Consider the following 20875-nt stretch of genomic DNA (forward strand, 5'->3'; position numbering starts at 1 on the left):
AGAAAATTATCTCAACTGTATTCCTCTGGTCCACTAATTTATTTCTATTTGAACTTATCTGTGGAGGCTGAAAAGAATGAGGTGTGCTTTTATGTGTCCCCTAGAGGTCATGTGAGAGGGACGTGTTGTCATTTGTCCTCTGAAACCTCCCAGAATTGTGTGAGAAGAGATCTTTCATGAACAGGCCGTGGAAGAACATTCTCCCAAACCAATTGAAGAACGAAGGCCTAATGCAATGTGACTCTATCCTATGGTATAGGTAATCCCCAAGTTATGACAGTTCACTTAGTGACCATTCAAAGTTATGATTCCCCCTCCCCCCATACTTTAGACGAAGTCTCGAAATTATGAATTTTGCAGCACTACGGCCATCCACATTTGCCCTACCTATTCCCCGCAAGCAAATCTCGCACTACTGATCTCATGTGATCTCGCACTATAGTACATTAGGCTATAGTACATTTGTTTTCTGCTAATTGAGGCCTGTATTAGATCTGGCCGAAGAGCCCTTGCAGGCCGATGAGACTTTGGGGCAGTGAAATAGCCTTTCTTGAGCCTCCCAACCTTTCCAATGTCGACACGAAATGTGTTTACAAGCCAAGGGGAGGCTTCAAGCAAAGAATTTCGCCCCAAAATCTCATCACTGGGATCGAAGAACAGGCTGAGCGGTAGTCCTGCCTGCCAAACAGACGCCGTGGAGCAGCTGTTCCAAGGTACACCGGGGAATGAACTTGTTTCAAAATTGTTTCAGTTCTCATGAGATCATCATGTCTATATCACACCACTGTAGGCATGTGGTACATAGAACATAATGGAATTTCTTGCCCAACAAGAGAAAATAAAGAAAAAATGTATTGGGAAAAGTGTGAAACTAATTATATGTAAATGAACACTATGTAACCCAAAACAAAGGAGAAGGTGCTATAAGAAGATACAATGGAAAAAATTACAATGGGACATTCATTCCTTCTCATGGAAATAAATTCCTTACATCTCAAAAAGTGATTGACACCAAAGAGAAGCCTTTTAAATGTTTGGAATGTGGGGCATGTTTTAGAACAAGCAGACAATTTACTTCCCATGAAAGGATTCACACTGGAGAGAAGGTATACAAATGCAGAGTCTGGTAACAGGTTCAGAAGATACAGTAATCTTATTTCCCATAAAAGGATCCACTAAGTAAATATTTACTCGTAGCAATGAACTTACTATCCACAAAACGATCCGTACGAGGGAAAAGCCATTTTAACGCATGGAGTGTGGGAAGCCCTTTACTCAAAATGGTAGTCTTATTTCCCATAAGATGATCCACACAGGAGTGAAGCTGTATAAATGCATGGAAAGTTGAAAGTTGAAAGACGCTATGTTTTCATTTGCATGCTGTGTTTCCTGAGATTGTTCATGAAGAGACAGGTGAGTCCCTTATCCTTAACTGCTGGATGGAGGGCTAGGCTGGGCTGAAGCAGACGAGAAAAAGCGAGGTGAAAAGCTAAGGACAAGGGGCTCACCTACCTCTCCCAAGACCTTTCGGGACACACATTGTGCAAATGTACTTGCAAACCCTAGCACGAGCAATAGCAGCTGTGCCTTCCCCCTTCCAAAACATGCCAGGATGTGATCTAAATAAGACCTGGCTTGACCTGCTATTGAAACTCTTTCCAGCTCTTTCTCAAAGTGTTACTGCAGCAGCTGCCTGAAAAATGCTTGCAACGGCTGCTGGATACGGAGTGTCTTGTCCCATGCCTCTGCCTGCTGCCAATGCCGCCTGCAGCAGTTGAAAGGAAAAAGTGGGACTCCGCAGTGCCGCCCCTTGCACTGCGGAAGGTGGCAAAATGTAGAGAACAGCCACCGTCCCTTTGGGAAAGAGCCAGGAGGCGTTTCAATAGCAGTTCAAGCCAGGTCTTATTTAGATCACATCCTGGCATGTTTTGGAAGGGGGAAGGCACAGCTGCTATTGCCTGTGCTGGGTTTTGCAAGTTCTGCAGGATTTTTAAATATCTCCCTTCCAAAACATGGATGACAGGGGAATCCCGCTTTTGACACACCCACCACTCGCAGCAACTGGCACGAGTGACTTATGGGGGCTCTTCATCCTCCTGACAGCACTGCTTCGGCTGCCCTGCTGGGCTGCTCCTGCTTGACAGGGGAGGGGGGAGGCCCAGATCTATGGAGCACTCCTCTGCCACCAGCCTGGCAGGGCTCCTTCCTTAGAGGCTGCCACTGTAAGCACGCCACGTCCCCCACCACTGCATTCAGGCTGCTGAGCACTGTCCTGCGCATCTACTCTGCTGCAATTCTCTTCATTGCACTAAAAATTACTATCACACTAAACCAGGGGTCTGCAACCTTAAACACCCAAAGAGCCATTTGTACCCGTTTCCCATAGGAAAAAAACCACTGGGTGCCACAAAACCTGGGTGGGCGTGGCCAACTCCATGTCACTCATTCCCCCCAGTCTCATGACCCTTTAGCCATGCCTACCTAGCAGGTCATTAGGGCAGACAACCAGTTATTAATAAACAACCCACCGGGAACAACCCCCCCTCCCTTTACCTTCTCCTCTCTCCTCCCCCTCTGTATCTCTGTCTCTCTCTCTCCCCCCACCCTGTACCTCCCTCTCTCTCTCACTCTGTATCTCTCTCCCCCCATCTTCCCTCTCTCCCCTCTCTGTATCTATGTCTCTGTCTCCCACCTCTGTATCTGTCTTTCTCTCTCTCTCTCCATCTATCTCTCCCCTCTCTATGTCTCTTTCCCATCACCCCCCTCTTTGTATCTCTCCTCTCCGCCTCTCTCTTCCTCTGTATCTCTCGACCCCTTTTCCCTCTCTGTATCTATGTCTGTCTCCTCCTCTCTATCTCCCCTCTCTGTATCTCTCTCCCCCTCTATCTGTATCTGTCTTTCCCTCACTCTCCCTCTCTCTCTGTATCTCTCTCTGTATGTGATTCTCTATGTCTCTCTGTCTGTGTGTGTGTATGTCTGTGTGTGCGAGCACGTGCACGCCCAGGAAACTCTTCTTGAGGCTCTTCGCTACTCCTTTTTGTTGTTCTTGGCAAGTTTTTGATAATCCGAGCTGGCTGAGGAACGAGTGCATCCTCCTCCACCTTCTCTCGCAACACCCAGGCTGGCTGTGGTGGGGCTGGGAGCATGCGCACAAGTGGGAAGAGCCACCTCAAGCGGCCGGGCCTCATCATGAGGTAAAATTTCTGGAATATCCATGGATTTCAGCTTTCCCTCCATTTTGGAACTTTTTTTCTTTTTTCTTTTCCTTCACAGTCTTTCCGCGGGTACAAGAGACGGGGTCACCCAGGGTGTTCATCAGAAGAGGCTGGAGGGGTCTCTGCCTTTTCTGCTTCCCCAGTTCACTGTGAGGCTGAGGGAATAATTTGGGAAGGGCATCTGTATGTATTGAATTAAAGAAATAGAAAACAATAATTTTCCTTATGGTGGCTTCCCTTCCTGTGTCCCATCTTTCTCCACTTCAGGCTAACAAGACACAAGCTGTGTTTCCCAGACAGCCTCCTGGTTCTTCTCTTCTGACAGGATTTGGACCCTTTTGAAGCCTCCACAGACGGTTCCTGGACAGGCAGGAGAGGAAATGGCGGAATTGCTGACTCTGGAGACCAAAAAGCTTTTCTTGGGCAGGGAGGCATTGAGAGGGGCCTTTTCTCCTACTCCCATGCCCATCATCCCTGCCCTTCCCTCAGATGCGCTCCTCTTTCCCGCGCTTTTCAGGGAATCCTGTAAATTTATGGAAAATCCACTAGAGGGCGCATTCTGCCAAGAGAAGGGAACTCCAGGCGCTTCCCCATTGGGCTACTAGAGGGCGAAAGACAGGGCTGCCTTTGTAGAGGAGGCTTGGAAGGAAATGGCGTCACACAACCTTGACGCTCTAGGAGGCCGCACTTGCTTTCCTTAACCCCTGGCGCTCCGCAGAGGGAGGAGGACTTGCGGCAGAGTCTGGCGGGGGGGGGAGATCCAGACGTTCCCCTGGTGAGTTGGGGGCTCTTCCGTGGGAAAAGGGAGGCGGAGGAGGGAGAGACCCTCGCCCGGCCCTCCTCCGGCTCACCTCCGGGTCCCATGCTCCCCAGCCGCCCCGTGTCCAGGGAGAGCCCGAGTGGGGGGAGGGGAGGGTTGGCCTTGCAGAGACCCAGCAGGAGAGGAGAGAAGCCTGGCGAGGAGGAGGCAGGATTCGCACCAGGCTCCCTGTCTCCGGAGGGGGAGAGAGGCGGGGCGGCCTCTCCAGCTGCCTCCTTCCCGGCCCTGCGCTGGGCTGAGTCTCTTGGGGCTCCGGGGAGGTTGAGTGAAGGTTGTTCAGTGGCTCAATTCAATTTCTAATTCTTGGTATTTATTTTTCTTTCCATCTCAGATACACAAAGTCGAAACCATTTGAAATCCTTGCAAACTAAAATTTTCTCTTGGGGGAAGAAAAAAGAGCGGAATCCCTTGGAGGGCTCAGTTGTGGAGCACCAGAAATGGTCCCGTGAAGGAAAAGGCATCTGGAGACCCACCAGAGTCCTTGGAGCCATTTGCAGTTGCTCTGCAGGACAGAGAAAGGATGGAGACACAACCTTTTGGAAAGGAGGGAAGCGGAAAAGGCCCTTCAGCTGCTCAGCCTGGGAAGCGGGGGAAGCTCTGGACAAGGACTGGGCAGAAGATCCTGGAGGAGGAAACCATCCTCCCTTCACAAGTTCAGCCCTGGAACTTCATCCAATACTGTGAGGCTGAGGGTCCCCGAGGACTTTGCAGCCGACTCCATGATTTTAGTAGGCGATGGCTGAGACCAGAAAAACACACCAAAGCCCAGATGTTGGACCTGGTGGTTCTGGAGCAGCTCCTGTTCCTTCTGCCCCCAGAGATGGAGGGCTGGGTGCGGGAGTGTGGAGCAGAGACCAGCTCCCAAGCGGTGGCCCTGGCTGAAGGCTTCCTCTTGAGCCAGGTGGAGGAGCAGAAGGAGCAGGTCGAGTTGCAGGTGAGACACTAGGGTGCCCAGAAGGGAATAAAAAATGTGTTTGAATGCTTCACCCCTCCTTCCCAAACTTCTCTGACGTTCATATGTGACTATATCCCATCAATTATTGTAGAATATTGTTCCATTGTTTTCTTACTCAACGTCACTGATGGATATTGGGGACTTTGAGGTTGAATTCCGAATATAAGAATGCACTTCATGTCATGTGATGTACATTAATTCTGCTTCTTCCATCCTTCCTTCAAATAGAAGCGCTGTACTGTGGAGATCAGAGATCCTGAGGGAAAGAAGAATTCATCAAATCCCCCTCAGGACCTATTTTTCAGGAGGATCCCTTCGGAAGATCAAAATCAGGACACTTCAGGAGGTAATCCAAGCTCCTCCGATTTCCCAGAGAGATCCCATCTGTCTTACCTTATTCTCTTCTGTAGTATACCTCCTCTTATTTTGTTAAATATGCATTTTGAAATTATTTATTTCTTACAGAGAAACAAAGCATGAAGTTTTCGGGTTTTTACGATGGAGCTCAGACACTAGTTGAACTTCCAAATCAAGTAAGAAAGGGAAACATTATTAGATTTCTATTCTCCTTTCCTTCAGGAAGTGAAGCGGGTGTGCAGAGTTGGCTCTCCTTCTATTTCCCTCCCTTGTTTGGACTGGATTCTTTTTATGTCCCTGTGCGACATGGACAGCATGATTGCAGGTTCAAGTTGCTCTCAACCAGCATAGCTTCCTCTGTAGACTCTTACTGGGACACAATGATTTGTCATTTCTGTCCACAGATTCTGGTTAGGAAATGTTTTTTAAAGACTACTAGTTAACTGGTTCTGGTTGGTACTCCTGCAACTATGAGTTTACAAGAAGTAATTTTTTAAAAGTGCTTCAAGAGGTAGGAATAAATGTATCACAGTGGTAGTAACTGCTAGAGACCCATTCTTTTTGCAATTATTTGATTTGGAGTTGTGCAAGGCTAATGAAAAATAACTAATTACTCACATTGCCACTTTACCATTTTTAAAAAGCCTTATTTATGACGAGTCATTCAAAAGATAAGCAAATCATATTAAAAAATAAAGCAGAATTTTAAAATCCAAAGAGAATGGCCACACAGAGCATGCAATCACAGTACTTCGGGCTACAAAATAATTTCCAATCCTCTGATTTGTGCCTGGATTAGGAGATCAAACATTCCCACTTTGCAAAGGTTTAGAAATGGCCTTCGCAGAGAATTTTCTCTTCTTTGGTTCTCCCATTCAGCGAATAGCTCAGACTACTAGATCAATAAATGATAGGGCAATAAATCAGTTGATCCAGAAATGGGATTACTTCACTGAAAGTTCTGCAGAATCAATCAGCTTGATAAAAGTTGCCCCAAATATTTCTTCAGTCAAACAAATTTTGAGAATTGTCCATTTTCTCACCTAAATGGTCGGATTTAGTCGGATCATTCCCTCCTTCGCCTTGACCTTCGAACTGCTACACCCTGCCGCAGGGAGGCTGAACCGATGAGGTGGTTCCGGCCCAGGCACCTGATGGACCCGGATCAGTTCCAGATGGAGCTTGGGCCGTTTCCTGAGGCTCTGGCTCACGGCTCGACCGAAGACCTGGTGGCCGCCTGGGATAGGGTGGCCGCTGGAGTTTTGGATCGGGTCGTGCCTTTGTGGCCTCTGACCCGGCGCCGATCTCGCTCGGCTCCTTGGTTCACCAAGGAGGTGAGGGAGATGAAGCGCCGGAAAAGACGCCTGGAGAGCGGTTGGAGGGCCAGCCGGTCTGAATCTGACCGAACACTGGTAAGGTCTCATATTAAGACTTACCTTGTGGCGATAAAAGCGGCAAAATGTAACTATTTTTCCGCTCTTATTGCATCATCAGATAACCGCCTGGCCGCCCTGTTTAGGGTGACCCGCTCCCTGCTCCTTCAGGAAGCGCGGGAGGACCCCTTGGAGGGTAGAGCTGAGGAATTTGTACAGTATCTGTATGATAAAATCACTCAGATTCAGGAACATCTGGATTCTGGCAGGGTAGATTCAGGGGGGAGGATGGAGGCAGGTCTTGAGAATATTGTCTGGGAAGAGTTCGATTCTGTGACTCCCGAAGACGTGGACAGGATATTGAGTAGACTGAATGCTGCCACATGTTTATTGGACCCATGTCCCTCCTGGTTGGTGCTGGCCTCTCGGGAGGTTACACGAGGCTGGCTCCAGGGAATTATAAATGCTTCTCTGAGTGAGGGTGTCTTTCCTGCCACCTTGAAAGAGGCGGTGGTGAGACCTCTCCTCAAGAAGCCTTCCCTGGACCCAGCAATATTGGCGAATTACTGTCCAGTCTCCAACCTTCGCTTTGTTGCGAAGGTTGTTGAGTGTGTGGTAGCATGACAGCTCCCTCGGTACCTGGATGAATCGGCTTATCTGGATCCGTTCCAGTCAGGCTTCAGGCCTGGGTACAGCACGGAAACGGCATTGGTTGCATTGGTTGATGATCTCTGGAGGGCTCAGAACAGGGGTTGCTCCTCTGTCCTGGTCCTATTAGACCTCTCAGCGGCTTTTGATACCATCGACCATGGTATCATGCTGCACCGGCTGGAAGAGCTAGGGGTGGGAGGCACCGTGTTGTGGTGGTTCTCCTCCTTCCTCTCCGACCGGTTGCAGTCAGTGTTGGCAGGGGGGTAGAGGTTGACCCCGAGGCCCCTTGTTTGTGGGGTGCCACAAGGTTTGGTCCTCTCGCCCCTTCTGTTCAACATTTATGTGAAGCTGCTGGGTGAGATCATCCGTGGTTTCGGGGTGAAGTACCACCAGTACGCTGATGACACCCAGCTGTACATCTCCACCCCGGACCACCCCAATGATGCCCTTGAAGTGATGTCCCGGTGCCTGGAGGCTGTATGGATCTGGATGGGGAGGAACAGACTCAGGCTCAACCCATCCAAGACCGAGTGGTTGTGGTTTCCGACATCCCTATATAGTCAGTCGGTGCCATCACTGATTATTGGGGACGAGTCATTGGCCCCCACGGAGAGGGCTCGCAACTTGGGAGTCCTCCTGGACTCACAGCTGCCTTTAGAAGAGCACTTGATGGCTGTGGCTGGGAGGGCGTTTTATCAGCAACTGATTCGACAGTTGCGTCCCTTTCTGGATCGGGACTCATTAAATACGGTCACTCATGCCCTTGTCACTTCCCGCCTGGACTACTGCAATGCTCTCTACATGGGGCTCCCCTTGAGGAGCACCCGGAGGCTCCAGCTGGTCCAGAATGTGGCTGGGCGGGTGGTTATGGGGGCGACGGGGCACTCCCATGTGACCCCCCTCCACGAGCTGCACTGGCTCCCAGTGGTCTTCCGGGTGGGCTTCAAGGTTTTGGTTACCACCTTTAGAGCGCTCCATGGCTTAGGACCGGGGTATTTACGAGACTGCCTTCTGCCACCAGTAGCCTCTCACCGACCAGTACGCTCTCATAGAGAGGGGCTCCTCAGGGTGCCGTCGGCCACACAATGTCAACTGGCGGCCCCCAGGGGGAGAGCCTTCTCTGTGGGGGCACCTGCCATCTGGAACAAGCTCCCCCTGGAGATACGGAGGATCCCGGACCTGCATCAAAACATTTCTTTTCCAGCAGGCCGGCCGGCCTGGCCTAACCTCTCTTTTAAACTTTTTAAAATTTTAAAATTCTTCAATTTTAAATTTGTCTTATGAATTTGGGGTGTTTTAAATTTCGTTTTCCGGGCCAGAATAACAGAATTGGTAGGGATCTTGGAGATCTAGTCCAACCATCTTCTCAGACAGGAAGCCCTATAATATTTCAGATAAATGGCTGTCCCATTTCTTCTTAAACTCCTCCAGTATGGGAGTATCCACAACTTCTGGAAGCAAGTCATTCCATTGATTAATTGTTCTCACTGTCAGTAAATTTCTCTTTAGTTGTAGATTAGTTCTCTCCTTGATTACTTTCAATCCATTGCTTCTTGTCCCACCCTCAGGTGCTTTGGAGAATAAGTTGGCCTCCTCTTCTTTGTGGCAGCCCCTTAGATATTGCAACACTTCTACCATCTCACCCCTCGTTCTTCTTTTCATTGAACTAGATATACCCAATTCCAGCACCGTTTTTTATATGTTTTAGCCTCCAGGACCCTAATAATTTTGGTTGCTCTTTCTAGAGTCTCAAGATCTTTTTTACATCGTGGTAACCAATACTGGATGCCAAATGCTGTCTTACCAAAGCATTATACACCATTGATTTTCATTTTGTTAGATGGGGCCCAATCTGTCGATACTTCTATATTTCGAGCTCATCTTCTGGAGTATTGTTATTCCTGTCAATTTAGTCTTGTCTTCAAATTTGAGGACTTCCCCTTCTATTCTCTTGTCTAAATCATTGATGAAGATGATCAGATACTGCAAATCCTCCTGTTCTGTTCTTTTTTCTGTGTTCAGGAGAGTCTTGTGTCCTTCGAGGAGGTGGCTGTGTATTTCTCTGAGGAGGAATGGTCTCAGCTGGATCCTGACCAAAAAGCCCTGCATTCGGAAGTCATGCTTGAAAACCATAGGAACGTGGTCTCTCTGGGTAAGAGTTTTTAGTCCCCAATCAGAGAACTCAAGAAGACAGATTATAGTTAGTTTTTTTTTGTTTTAAAAAATCATTAATCCAATATTATTTCCTTGGAGAGAGAAGAAAACGATCTGGCCTTCTCGTACTCCAAGGAAGGAAGGAGGTCAATGTCTCTTGGTTTAAACTCTTTCTTTGAATGAGGTGTGCCCTTATGTGTCCTCTGGAGGTCATGTGAGAGGAATGTGTTGTCATTTGTCCTCTGAAACCTCCCAAAATTGTATGAGAACAGAACTTTCATGGTCAGGCCATGGAAGTACATTCTCCCAATTCAAGAATGAAGGCCTCATGCAATGTGACTCAGAGTATCCTAGGATATAGGTAATCCCCGAGTTACGACAGTTCACTTAGTGACCATTTAAAGTTATGATTTACCCCCCTCAATACTTTAGACCCAGTCCTAAAATTACGAATGTTGCACCACTACGGCTGTCCACAGTTACGAATGACAATAGAGGCACTGCAACATTCGCCCTACTTATTCTCCCACCCCACCCTGTGACGATGTAGCGAGCCATGGGTTCCTTTGCCTGCTTTGGTACATTTTCAAAAAACATAGGGCTAAAGTGATGAGAAATCTTGCACTACTGATCTTGTGTGATCTCGTACTACTCTGTTCTCTGCTAACTGAGGCCTGTATCTTTTCTGGCCTAGGTGTTCCCAAACCACGAAGCAGACTCCTTATCCCAACAAAAATCCCCTTTTATTAAGTTACTGTGAATTTCTCTCATTCACACTAGGCAAAGTCTTTCAAGGGAGAATTTACAGTCACAGACCTTATCTGACTTGGAGAACTGTCAGGCCGATATCTTCAAAACTGGGCAAGGAGTCTCCGAGAGTCACAAACCAATTAGGGGAACTACCGTATTTTTCGGAGTATAAGACTCACTCTTTTCTCCCCTAAAAGAGGATGAAAATTTGGGTGCGTCTTATACACTGAATGTAGCCACGCCCACCCACCGTCCCCCCCAGAAAATGGGGTGCACGGAGGCAGCAATAGGCTATGGCAATCCCTGCAGCCTGAAACAGGTGAGGCCGATCCAACTGACAATCAGTTGCTTGTGCTAATCAGGCTGTGATGAAAATTATTATTATTATTATTATTATTATTATTATTATTATTATTATTATTATTATTATTATTATTTATTGAATTTATATACCGCCCTACTCCCGAAGGACTTAGGGTGGTGAACAGCCAAAAGATAAAATACATATAATACAAATGTTAAAAAACCATTAAAATACAATTAAATAAATTGGCCCAGAGAACAAAATTTAAAACACCCCACATTTACAAGACAAATTTAAAATTTAAAAAATTTAAAAACAGTTTAAAAGAGAGGATAGGCCAGGCCGGCCTGCTGGAATAGGAATGTTTTGAAGGCACGGCGGAAATCGCACAGATTCCTCCAAATTTCCGGGGGGAGCTTGTTCCAGATGGCGGGTGCCCACACAGAGAAGGCTCTCCCCCTGGGGGCCGCCAGTCGACACTGTTTGACGGACGGCACCCTAAGAAGCCCCTCTCTATGGGAGCGTACTGGTTGGTGAGAGGCTACTGATGGCAGAAGGCGGTCTCGTAGACACCCCGGTCCTAAGCCATGGAGCGCTCTAAAGGTGGTAACCAAAACCTTGAAGCACACAGGGAAGACCACTGGGAGCCAGTGCAGCTCGTGGAGGGGGGTCACATGGGAGTGCCACGTCGCTCCCATAACCACCCACGCAGCTGCATTCTGGACCAGCTGGAGCCTCCGGGTGCTCCTCAAGGGGAGCCCCATATAGAGGGCATTGCAGCATTGCAAAATGAAAATGAAACAGGCTGTTTGCTGCAAAGAGACAAATTGCTGGGAGGCAGAGGTAGATTTGTACATCTCCACCCCAAATCACCCCAATGATGCCCTTGATGTGATGTCCCGCTGCCTGGAGGCCGTGCGGGTCTGAATGGGGAGAAATAGGCTCAAACTCAACCCTTCCAAGAGTGAGTGGCTGTGGCTTCTGGCGTCCCGGTATAATCAGCTGGTGCCATCACTGACTATTGGGGGTAAATCTCTGCCCCCCACAGAGAGGGCTCGCAATCTGGGCATCCTTCTGGACTCACGGCTGTCTTTAGAAGAGTACATGACGGCCATAGCCAGGAGGGGGTTTTATCAGGTTCGTCTGATCCGCCAGTTGCGTCCCTTTCTGGACCGGGATGCCTTGCGTACAGTCACTCACGCCCTCGTCACCTCCTGTCTGGACTATTGTAATGCTCTCTACATGGGGCTCCCCTTGAAGAGCACTCGGAGGCTCCAACTGGTCCAGAATGCGGCCGTGCGGGTGGTTATGGGTGCACCTCGTTACGCCCATGTAACACCTCTCCTGCGCAAGCTGCACGGGCTCCCAGTGGTCTTCCGAGTGTAATTCAATGTGTTGGTTACCAACTTTAAAGCGTTCCATGGCATAGGACCAGGATATTTACAGGACCGCCTTCTGCCACCAACAACCTCCCACTGACAAGTTCGCTCCCACAGAGAGGGACTCCTCAGGGTGCCGATGGCCAAGTTGTGCCGGCTGGCGACACCCAGGAGGAGAGCCTTCTCTGTCGGAGCTCCTGCCCTTTGGAATGAATTGCCCCTGGATATTCGTAACATCTCTGATCTCTGGGTCTTTCGCTGTGCCCTCAAGACCCTACTGTTCCGACAGGCGGGGCTGTCTAATTGAATGATTTTAAATTGGGTTTTAACTTTTGGTTTTAAAATTCGGCCAAAACTATTTAATGATTTTAATTAATTTTAACTATGATATTGTATATTTATGTTTTTAATTGGCTGTACACCGCTCCGAGTCCTTCGGGAGGAGGGCAGTATATAAATAAAATTATTCTTATTCTTCTTCTTCTTCTTCTTCTTCTTCTTCTTCTTCTTCTTCTTCTTCTTCTTCTTCTTCTTCTTCTTATTTATTTATTTATTTATTTATTTATTTATTTATTTATTTATTTATTTATTATTTTCTTGTTTTCCTCCCCAAAAAAGGTAGGTGTGTCTTATAGTCCGGAGCATCTTATACTCCGAAAAATACGGTAACTGTCTCCTGCAAACTCCACTCCCCTTTCGCTCCTCTTTTATTCCCTCTAGAAGGGGCTATTCATTGTCTACCTGTGGCCTTACTCCCAAGTCGACCCTTGTTCTTTAGCTGTTCCCTTTGTCTGGCAACTCTGCACATGCACATTGGGAACAGGCTCCAGCTGTTCGTCTGCCTAAATGATGTCTGACTCTGAAGGCAGCTAATAACTGGCATCCAGCCCTGGCTTCCTCTCTGCCTCCGATGCAGAGCCCTCATCAGAGCCTTCCCCAGAATCCAGGAATGGTCCGTGTTCCTCCCCAACCTCCTCACTATACGAATCTGTTGCCAGCTCCACTTGCCGCTGGCAGGCCCCACCAGGATCACATCTGGCCAAAGAACCCTTGCAAGCCAATGAGACTTTTGAGCAGTGAAATAACCTTTCTTGAGCCTCCCAACCTTTCCAGTCTTGGCGCGAAGAGCCAAGATTATTCCTTAACTCAAAACTGACTTTGAGTGGGATTTGCATATATATATATATAGAGATAGATAATTGTAAAGAAAGATATTTTCTAGATATTTTCAAAGCTTTCATGACTCATGAATATAGAAATCATCATGTCTATATCACACCACTGTAAGCATGCAAAATACAACATAATGGAATTTTGGAAACATTCAGAAGAATATTCGTTGACTTCCTACAGTTTGATCTTTTTCTCTAACCGTGTTATCATTTTCATTTCTCTTTTCCTTTGAAGGTAATAATGGGCAGGAGAATCAAGATTCCTGTGAACTGTTCCAAGTGACCAATGCTAAAGATGAAACAGAGAAGTTTGGATTTCGAATGGAATTCGAAAGCCATGAGAGAAGCCAGTCAAATAATTGGAATCAGGATAGCTCATATTCCACTGATGCTCCAATGCAAGACTTTCTTGCCCAACAAGAGAAAAAATATATTGGGAAAAGTGTAAATGAAGACTATTTAACCCAAAACAAAGGAAAAGATGCTTTAAGATACCATGGACAAAATTACAATGGGATATTCATTGATTCTCTTGGAAATAACTTCTTTACATCTGAAAAAGTGATTCACACAAAAAAGGAGCCTTATGAATGTTTGGAATCTGGAAAACATTTTGGAATAAGCTGGCAACTTACTTTCCATGAAAGGATTCACACCGGGGAGAAACTGTGTTCAGAATCCCCTTTAGCCCAGGCAGCCCAATCCCTCCAAGCAGCAGGAGAGAAACCCTATAAATGCATGGAATGTGGAAAGACCTTTGCTCAGCGCAGGTATCTTGCTTCCCATAAGATTGTCCACACAGGGGAAAAGCCATTTAAATGCATGGAGTGTGGAAAGACCTTTGCTCAAAGACGTAATCTTATTTCCCATAAGATGATCCACACAGGGAAGAAACCATATAAATGCATGGAGTGTGGAAAGACCTTTACTCAAAGAGGTCATCTTATTTCCCATAAGATGATCCACACAGGGGAGAAGCCATTTAAATGCATGGAGTGTGGAAAGACCTTTACTCAAAGAGGTCATCTTATTTCTCATAAGATGATCCACACAGGGAAGAAACCATATAAATGCATGGAGTGTGGAAAGACCTTTGCTCATAGAAGTAAACTTAATTCCCATAAGATGATCCACACAGGGGAGAAGCCATACAAATGCATGGAGTGTGGAAAGACCTTTACTCAAAGAGGTCATCTTATTTCCCATAAGATGATCCACACAGGGGAAAAGCCATTTAAATGCATGGAGTGTGGAAAGACCTTTGCTCAACGCAGTTATCTTGCTTCCCATAAAAAGATCCACTTGGAAGAGAAACCATTTAAATGCATGGAGTGTGGAAAGATGTATACTAAGCGCAGTGCTCTTACTTCTCATAAGATTATCCACACGGGGGAGAAACCATACAAATGCATGGAGTGTGGAAAGACCTTTGCTCAACGCAGTTATCTTGCTTCCCATAAAAATATCCACTTAGAAGAGAAACCATTTAAATGCATGGAGTGTGGAAAGACATTTACTGATAGTAGGGCTCTTACTTCTCATAAGATGATCCACACGGGGGAGAAACCATACAAATGCATGGAGTGTGGAAAGACCTTTGCTCAACGCAGTTATCTTGCTTCCCATAAAAATATCCACTTAGAAGAGAAACCATTTAAATGTATGGAGTGTGGAAAGACATTTACTGATAGTAGGGCTCTTACTTCTCATAAGATGATCCACACGGGGGAGAAACCATACAAATGCATGGAGTGTGGAAAGACCTTTGCTCAACGCAGTTATCTTGCTTCCCATAAAAATATCCACTTAGAAGAGAAACCATTTAAATGCATGGAGTGTGGAAAGACGTTTACTGATAGTAGGGCTCTTACTTCTCATAAGATAATCCACACAGGGGAGAAGCCGTATAAATGCATGGACTGTGGAAAGACCTTTGGTCAACGCAGTTATCTTACTTCCCATAAGATGATCCACTCAGAAGAGAAACCATTTAAATGCATGGAGTGTGGAAAGACCTTTGCTCATAGAAGTAAACTTAATTCCCATAAGATTATCCACACAGGAGAGAAGCCATACAAATGCATGGAATGTGGAAAGACCTTTCCTCGAAGAGGTAATCTTATTTCCCATAAGATGATCCACACAGGGGAGAAGCCATATAAATGCATGGACTGTGGAAAGACCTTTGGTCAACGCAGTTATCTTACTTCCCATAAAAAGATCCACTCAGAAGAGAAACCATTTAAATGCATGGAGTGTGGAAAGATGTTTACTAAGAGTAGTACTCTTACTTCTCATAAGATGATCCACACAGGGGAGAAGCCATTTAAATGCCTGGAGTGTGGAAACACGTTTGCTCAGAGCAGTGGACTGACTAACCACAGAAAGATCCACACCGGGGAAAAGCCATTTAAATGCATGCAGTGTGGAAAGAGTTTTGCTCAACGCCGCTATCTTGTCTCCCATGAAATGATCCACACGAGAAGCTGTATAAATGCATGGAGTGTGGAAAGATGGAAGCCATAGACCTGAGCGAGTCTGTGGAGTGGAAATACCAGAGCGTGCTCCGCAGCCAGATCTTGGAGCGGCTGCCTGAGAAATTCAACAAGCTGAACTTGGGCAGCCTGGGGCATTCACACCAGATCGGGAGCGGCTGCACGTCCCATAAGGAGCCAACTTTGACAATATTCCAAGTGCGGTCTTACAAGGCATTGTAAAGCTGTACTAACACTTTATGTGGGAGTGTGGGAGCACCCGCCCTCTGGAACGAGCTACCTCCCGTAATACGACTGATTCCAGATCTCCGTATTTTCCGTAAGACCCTGAAGACGTTTTTATTTCAGCAAGCCGGCCTGGCCTGAATAGGTTTTATGGGTTAGTTTTTAATGGAATAGCTTGGGGTTGTAAATTGGGAGGCCGATTAATTTAATTTATTTTTAGTTATCTTAACTTTTATATTGTATGTTATCTTAGTTTTCAGCTGTTCACCGCCCTGAGTCCCTTCGGGGAGAAGGGCGGTATATAAATTCAATAAATAAATAAATAAATAAATAAATAAATAAATAAATAAATAAATGTGGTCTTGATTCTATCCCTCTTAATGCAGCCTATGATTGAGTTGGGTTTTTTGGCAACTGCTGACTTGTGTTTAATGATTGTCCACTAGGACTCCAAGATCCCCGTTGCACTTTCTACTGTTGAGCCAGATATCACCTATTCTATGCCTATGTATTTAGTTTTTCTTTCCTAAATAAAGAACCTTACATTTCTCAAATATTGTTTTTCATTTTCTTAGATGGGGTCCAATCTGTTGATCCTTCTATATCTTGAGCCTATCTTCTGGAGTGTTGTTATTCCTGTCAATTTGGTCTTGTCTGCAAATTTTATGAATTCCTGTTTTATTCCCTTGCCTAAATCATTGATGAAGTTGAACAGATCTTGTGAATCCTCCTGTTCTCTTCTTTTTTCCGTGTTCAAGAGTCTTGTGTCCTTCTAGGACATTGGCATGACATTGGCATCTTTCAGTCTCAAAAGACTATGGTATTTAGGACCTCCGGAAAGAGGTCCTAAAACAGCATCTAGTGTGACTAAAAAGGCCAACTCAAGAGTGGCAATTCTTTCCACACTGAGGGCAGATACATTCTGTCCCCTGCGCCCAGCCCGCAGATTTCGCTGGTACCGGGACTGTCTCTTTGCCTCAGCCTACTGAACAAGTGTTTCTTCTAATTGGAGAAGGCCATGCTGCGTCTTTAGCCTCCAAGCTGAACAGTTGGAGGTCAAGGTTTCCCAGTTGTTAATGTCCATTCCCAGGGCCTTTAGGTCCCTCTTGCAGATATCCTTATATCGCAGCTGTGGTCCTTTGAGGAGGTGGCTGTGTATTTCTCTGAGGAGGAATGCTCTAAGCTGGATCCTGACCAAAAAGCGCTGCATTCGGAACTCATGCTTGAAAACTATAGGAATGTGGTCTCTCTGGGTAAGAATGTTCTTATCCTGAATCCAAGAGTTCAAGAAGACAGATTATAGTTTTTTTTTAATTAAAAAATCAATAATCAGATATTGTCTCCTGGGAGGGAGAAGGAAAGGATCAGGCCTTCTCGTACTCTAAGGAAGGAAAGAGGTCAATATCTCTTTGCTTGGATCCTTTCTGTGCCATTTCTTATCTGTATTTTTCCATTGAGAATAGAATAGAATAACAGAGTTGGAAGGGACCTTGGAGATCTTCTAGTCCAATCCTACACCACCTCAAATAAATGGTTATCTAACATCTTCTTTAAAACTTCCAGTGTTGGAGCATTCAGAGCTTCTGGAGGCAAGTTGTTCCACTGATTGTTCTAACTGTGAGGAAATTTCTCCTTAGTTCTAAGTTGCTTTTCTCCTTGATTAGTTTTACCCCATTGCTTCTTATTTTACCCTCAGGTGCTTTGAAGAATAGTTTCACTCCCTCTTTGTGACAATGCCTGAGATATTGGAACACTGCTATCATGTCATGTAGGACTCCAAGATCCCTCTCACAGTTACTATTGAGAAAGGTACCACATATACTGTACCTATGCATTTTGTTTTTCTTGCCTAAATATAGAGCCTTACTTTTTTCAGCATTGAATTTCATTTTGTTAGATAGCACCCAATGTTCAAGTCTGTCAAGATCCTTCTGTATCTTAAGCTTATCTTCTGAAGTGTTGGCTATTCCTGCCAGTTTGGTGTCATCTGCAAACTTGATGAGTTCCCCATCTATCCCCTCGTCCAAGTCATTGATGAAGATGTTGAAGAGTCCTGGGCCTAAAACAGAGCCTTTGGCTACCCCACTGCATACTTTCCTCCAAGTAGCTACAGTTTCATTGAGGACTACACGTTGAGTGCGGTTGGTCAGCCACTTACGTATCCATCTGGTGGTGATGCTGTCTAACCCACATTTTTCTACATTATCTAGTAGTAGGTTATGGTCTACTTTATCCAATGTCTTACTGTAGGCCAAGAAAATTATCTGAACAGTATTCCTCTGGTCCACTAATTTATTTCTATTTGAACTTATCTGTGGAGGCTGAAAAGAATGAGGTGTGCTTTTATGTGTCCCCTGGAGGTCATGTGAGAGGAACATGTTGTCATTTGTCCTCTGAAACCTCCCAGAATTGTGTGAGAACAGATCTTTCATGAACAGGCCATGGAAGAACATTCTCCCAAACCAATTGAAGAACGAAGGCCTAATGCAATGTGACTCAGAGTATCCTATGGTATAGGTAATCCCCAAGTTATGACACTTCACTTAGTGACCATTCAAAGTTATGATTCCCCCTCCCCCCATACTTTAGACGAAGTCTCGAAATTATGAATGTTGCAGCACTACGGCCATCCATACTTACGAATGACAGCAGGGACCCTGCAACATTCACCCTACCTATTCCCCGCAAGCAAATCTCGCACTACTGATCTCATGTGATCTCGCACTATAGTACATTAGGCCTCTATTTTCTGCCCTTGCAGGCCGATGAGACTTTGAGGCAGTGAAATAGCCTTTCTTGAGCCTCCCAACCTTTCCAATGTCGACGTGAAATGTGTTTACAAGCCAAGGGGAGGCTTCAAGCAAAGAATTTCGCCCCAAAATCTCATCACTGGGATCGAAGAACGGGCTGAGCGGGAGTCCTGCCTGCCAAACAGACGCCGTGGAGCAGCTGTTCCAAAGTACACCAGGGAATGAACTTGTTTCAAAATTGTTTCAGTTCTCATGAGATCATCATGTCTATATCACACCACTGTAGGCATGTGGTACATAGAACATAATGGAATTTCTTGCCCAACAAGAGAAAATAAAGAAAAAATGGATTGGGAAAAGTGTGAAACTAATTTTATGTAAATGAACACAATGTAACCCAAAACAAAGGAGAAGCTGCTATCAGAAGATACAATGGAAAAAATAATTATGGGACATTCATTCCTTCTCATGGAAATAAGTTCCTTACATCTCAAAAAGTGATTGACACAAAAGAGAAGATGATCTGCCCCCGTCCACACACACACACAAACACAGCCAGCCGAGGGTTAAGGAAGCAGTTGGCACACACCCAGGTCTTTGTCTCCAACTTGGCAGCGATATACACACCGTCTGCCAAGTGCTTTATTTTCACAGAAACAGAAAGATAATATACTCAGCGTACAAGAGTCCAACAGAAATAAATATTCCTCTCCGCAGTTTCGGACGAGGCTTTAGTGACTATCCAAGGTTTATTTTTGTTTGTCACAGGGATCACTGGCCACCACCCTCTATTATATAGTCTCTGGGGTGTGGTCCAGTGACTCAGTTCTAATCCCTAGCACGCCTCCTGAGCTGCTGCAATCGTTTATCACGCCTTCGGAGGCGTGGGTCCAGGAATGATGTCTCTCCTTCACTCTCATCCGAGACACCTGTCTCCCTGCTAATCTCCTCTCCCTCGGCCGGCACCTGAGACAGTGCCACAGGGGAGGGGCCTGGAGAGGGAGGCCTGGCTGACTCCTCTTCCTCATGCTCGGAGCTTTCTTCCTCCGATGGGATAGGCTCAGAGGGTGGGGCCACAACAAAAGCCTTTTAAATGTTTGGAATGTGGGGCATGTTTTAGAACAAGCAGACAATTTACTTCCCATGAAAGGATTCACACTGGAGAGAAGGTATACAAATGCAGAGTCTGGTAACAGGTTCAGAAGATACAGTAATCTTATTTCCCATAAAAGGATCCACTAAGTAAATATTTACTCGTAGCAATGAACTTACTATCCACAAAACGATCCGTACGGGGGAAAAGCCATTTTAACGCATGGAGTGGGGGAAACCCTTTACTCAAAATGGTAGTCTTATTTCCCATAAGATGATCCACACAGGAGTGAAGCTGTATAAATGCATGGAAAGTTGAAAGTTGAAAGACGCTATGTTTTCATTTGCATGCTGTGTTTCCTGAGATTGTTCATGAAGAGACAGGTGAGTCCCTTATCCTTAACTGCTGGATGGAGGGCTAGGCTGGGCTGAAGCAGAGGAGAAAAAGCGAGGTGAAAAGCTAAGGACAAGGGGCTCACCTGCCTCTCCACGAGACCTTTCAGGACACACATTGTGCAAATGTAAAAGCTTCTCCTTCCAAGTCAGCAGCAGCGCCTGAATCAAAAAGCACCGCAAGTCCGTGTGCCCTTTTTGTTTGGTGCCCTCTTTTCGGGAAGTGTTTCAATTATTCAGATCACATCACGGACAATAGCAGCTGTGCCTTCTCCCTAAACACATCAGGATGTGAACTGAATAAGACATGGCTTGACCTGCTATTGAAACACTTTTCAGCTCTTTCTCAAAGTGTTACTGCAGCAGCTGCCTGAAAAATGCTTGCAACGGCTGCTGGATACGGAGTGTCTTGTCCCATGCCTCTGCCTGCTGCCAGTGCCGCCTGCAGCAGTTGAAAGCAAAAAGTGGGACTCACCTGCCGCCCCTTGCACTGCGGAAGACGGCAAAATGTAGAGAACAGCCACCGTCCCTGTGGGAAAGAGCCAGGAGGTGTTTCAATAGCAGTTCAAGCCAGGTCTTACTTAGATCACATCCTGGCATGTTTTGGAAGGGGGAAGGCACAGCTGCTATTGCTGGTGCTGGGGTTGGCAAGTTCTGCAGGATTTTTTAATATCTCCCTTCCAAAACATATGGATGACAGGGGAGTCCCGCTTTTCACTTTTGACACACTCACCACTCGCAACTGGCACGAGCGACTTATGGGGGCTCTTCATCCTCCTGACAGCACTGC

At 46.1% G+C, this 20875-nt stretch overlaps 1 protein-coding gene across 1 annotated transcript in view; it reads left to right on the forward strand.

Moving 5' to 3' along the window:
* Positions 1-16231, forward strand: part of LOC132710687 (uncharacterized) — a 28798-nt gene extending 12567 nt beyond the window's left edge. The window contains exon 8 of the mRNA XM_087884938.1: positions 13854-16231. Within this exon, the coding sequence (XP_087741064.1) occupies positions 13854-15656 (1803 nt within the window). The 3' untranslated portion in view covers positions 15657-16231. The remainder of the gene's footprint in view (positions 1-13853) is intronic.
* The last annotated feature ends 4644 nt before the right edge of the window (positions 16232-20875 follow it).

This window comes from Pantherophis guttatus, chromosome 2 (assembly GCF_059756535.1).
Source record: "Pantherophis guttatus breed Tessera chromosome 2, ASM5975653v1, whole genome shotgun sequence".
Taxonomy (NCBI): Eukaryota; Metazoa; Chordata; class Lepidosauria; order Squamata; family Colubridae; genus Pantherophis; species Pantherophis guttatus.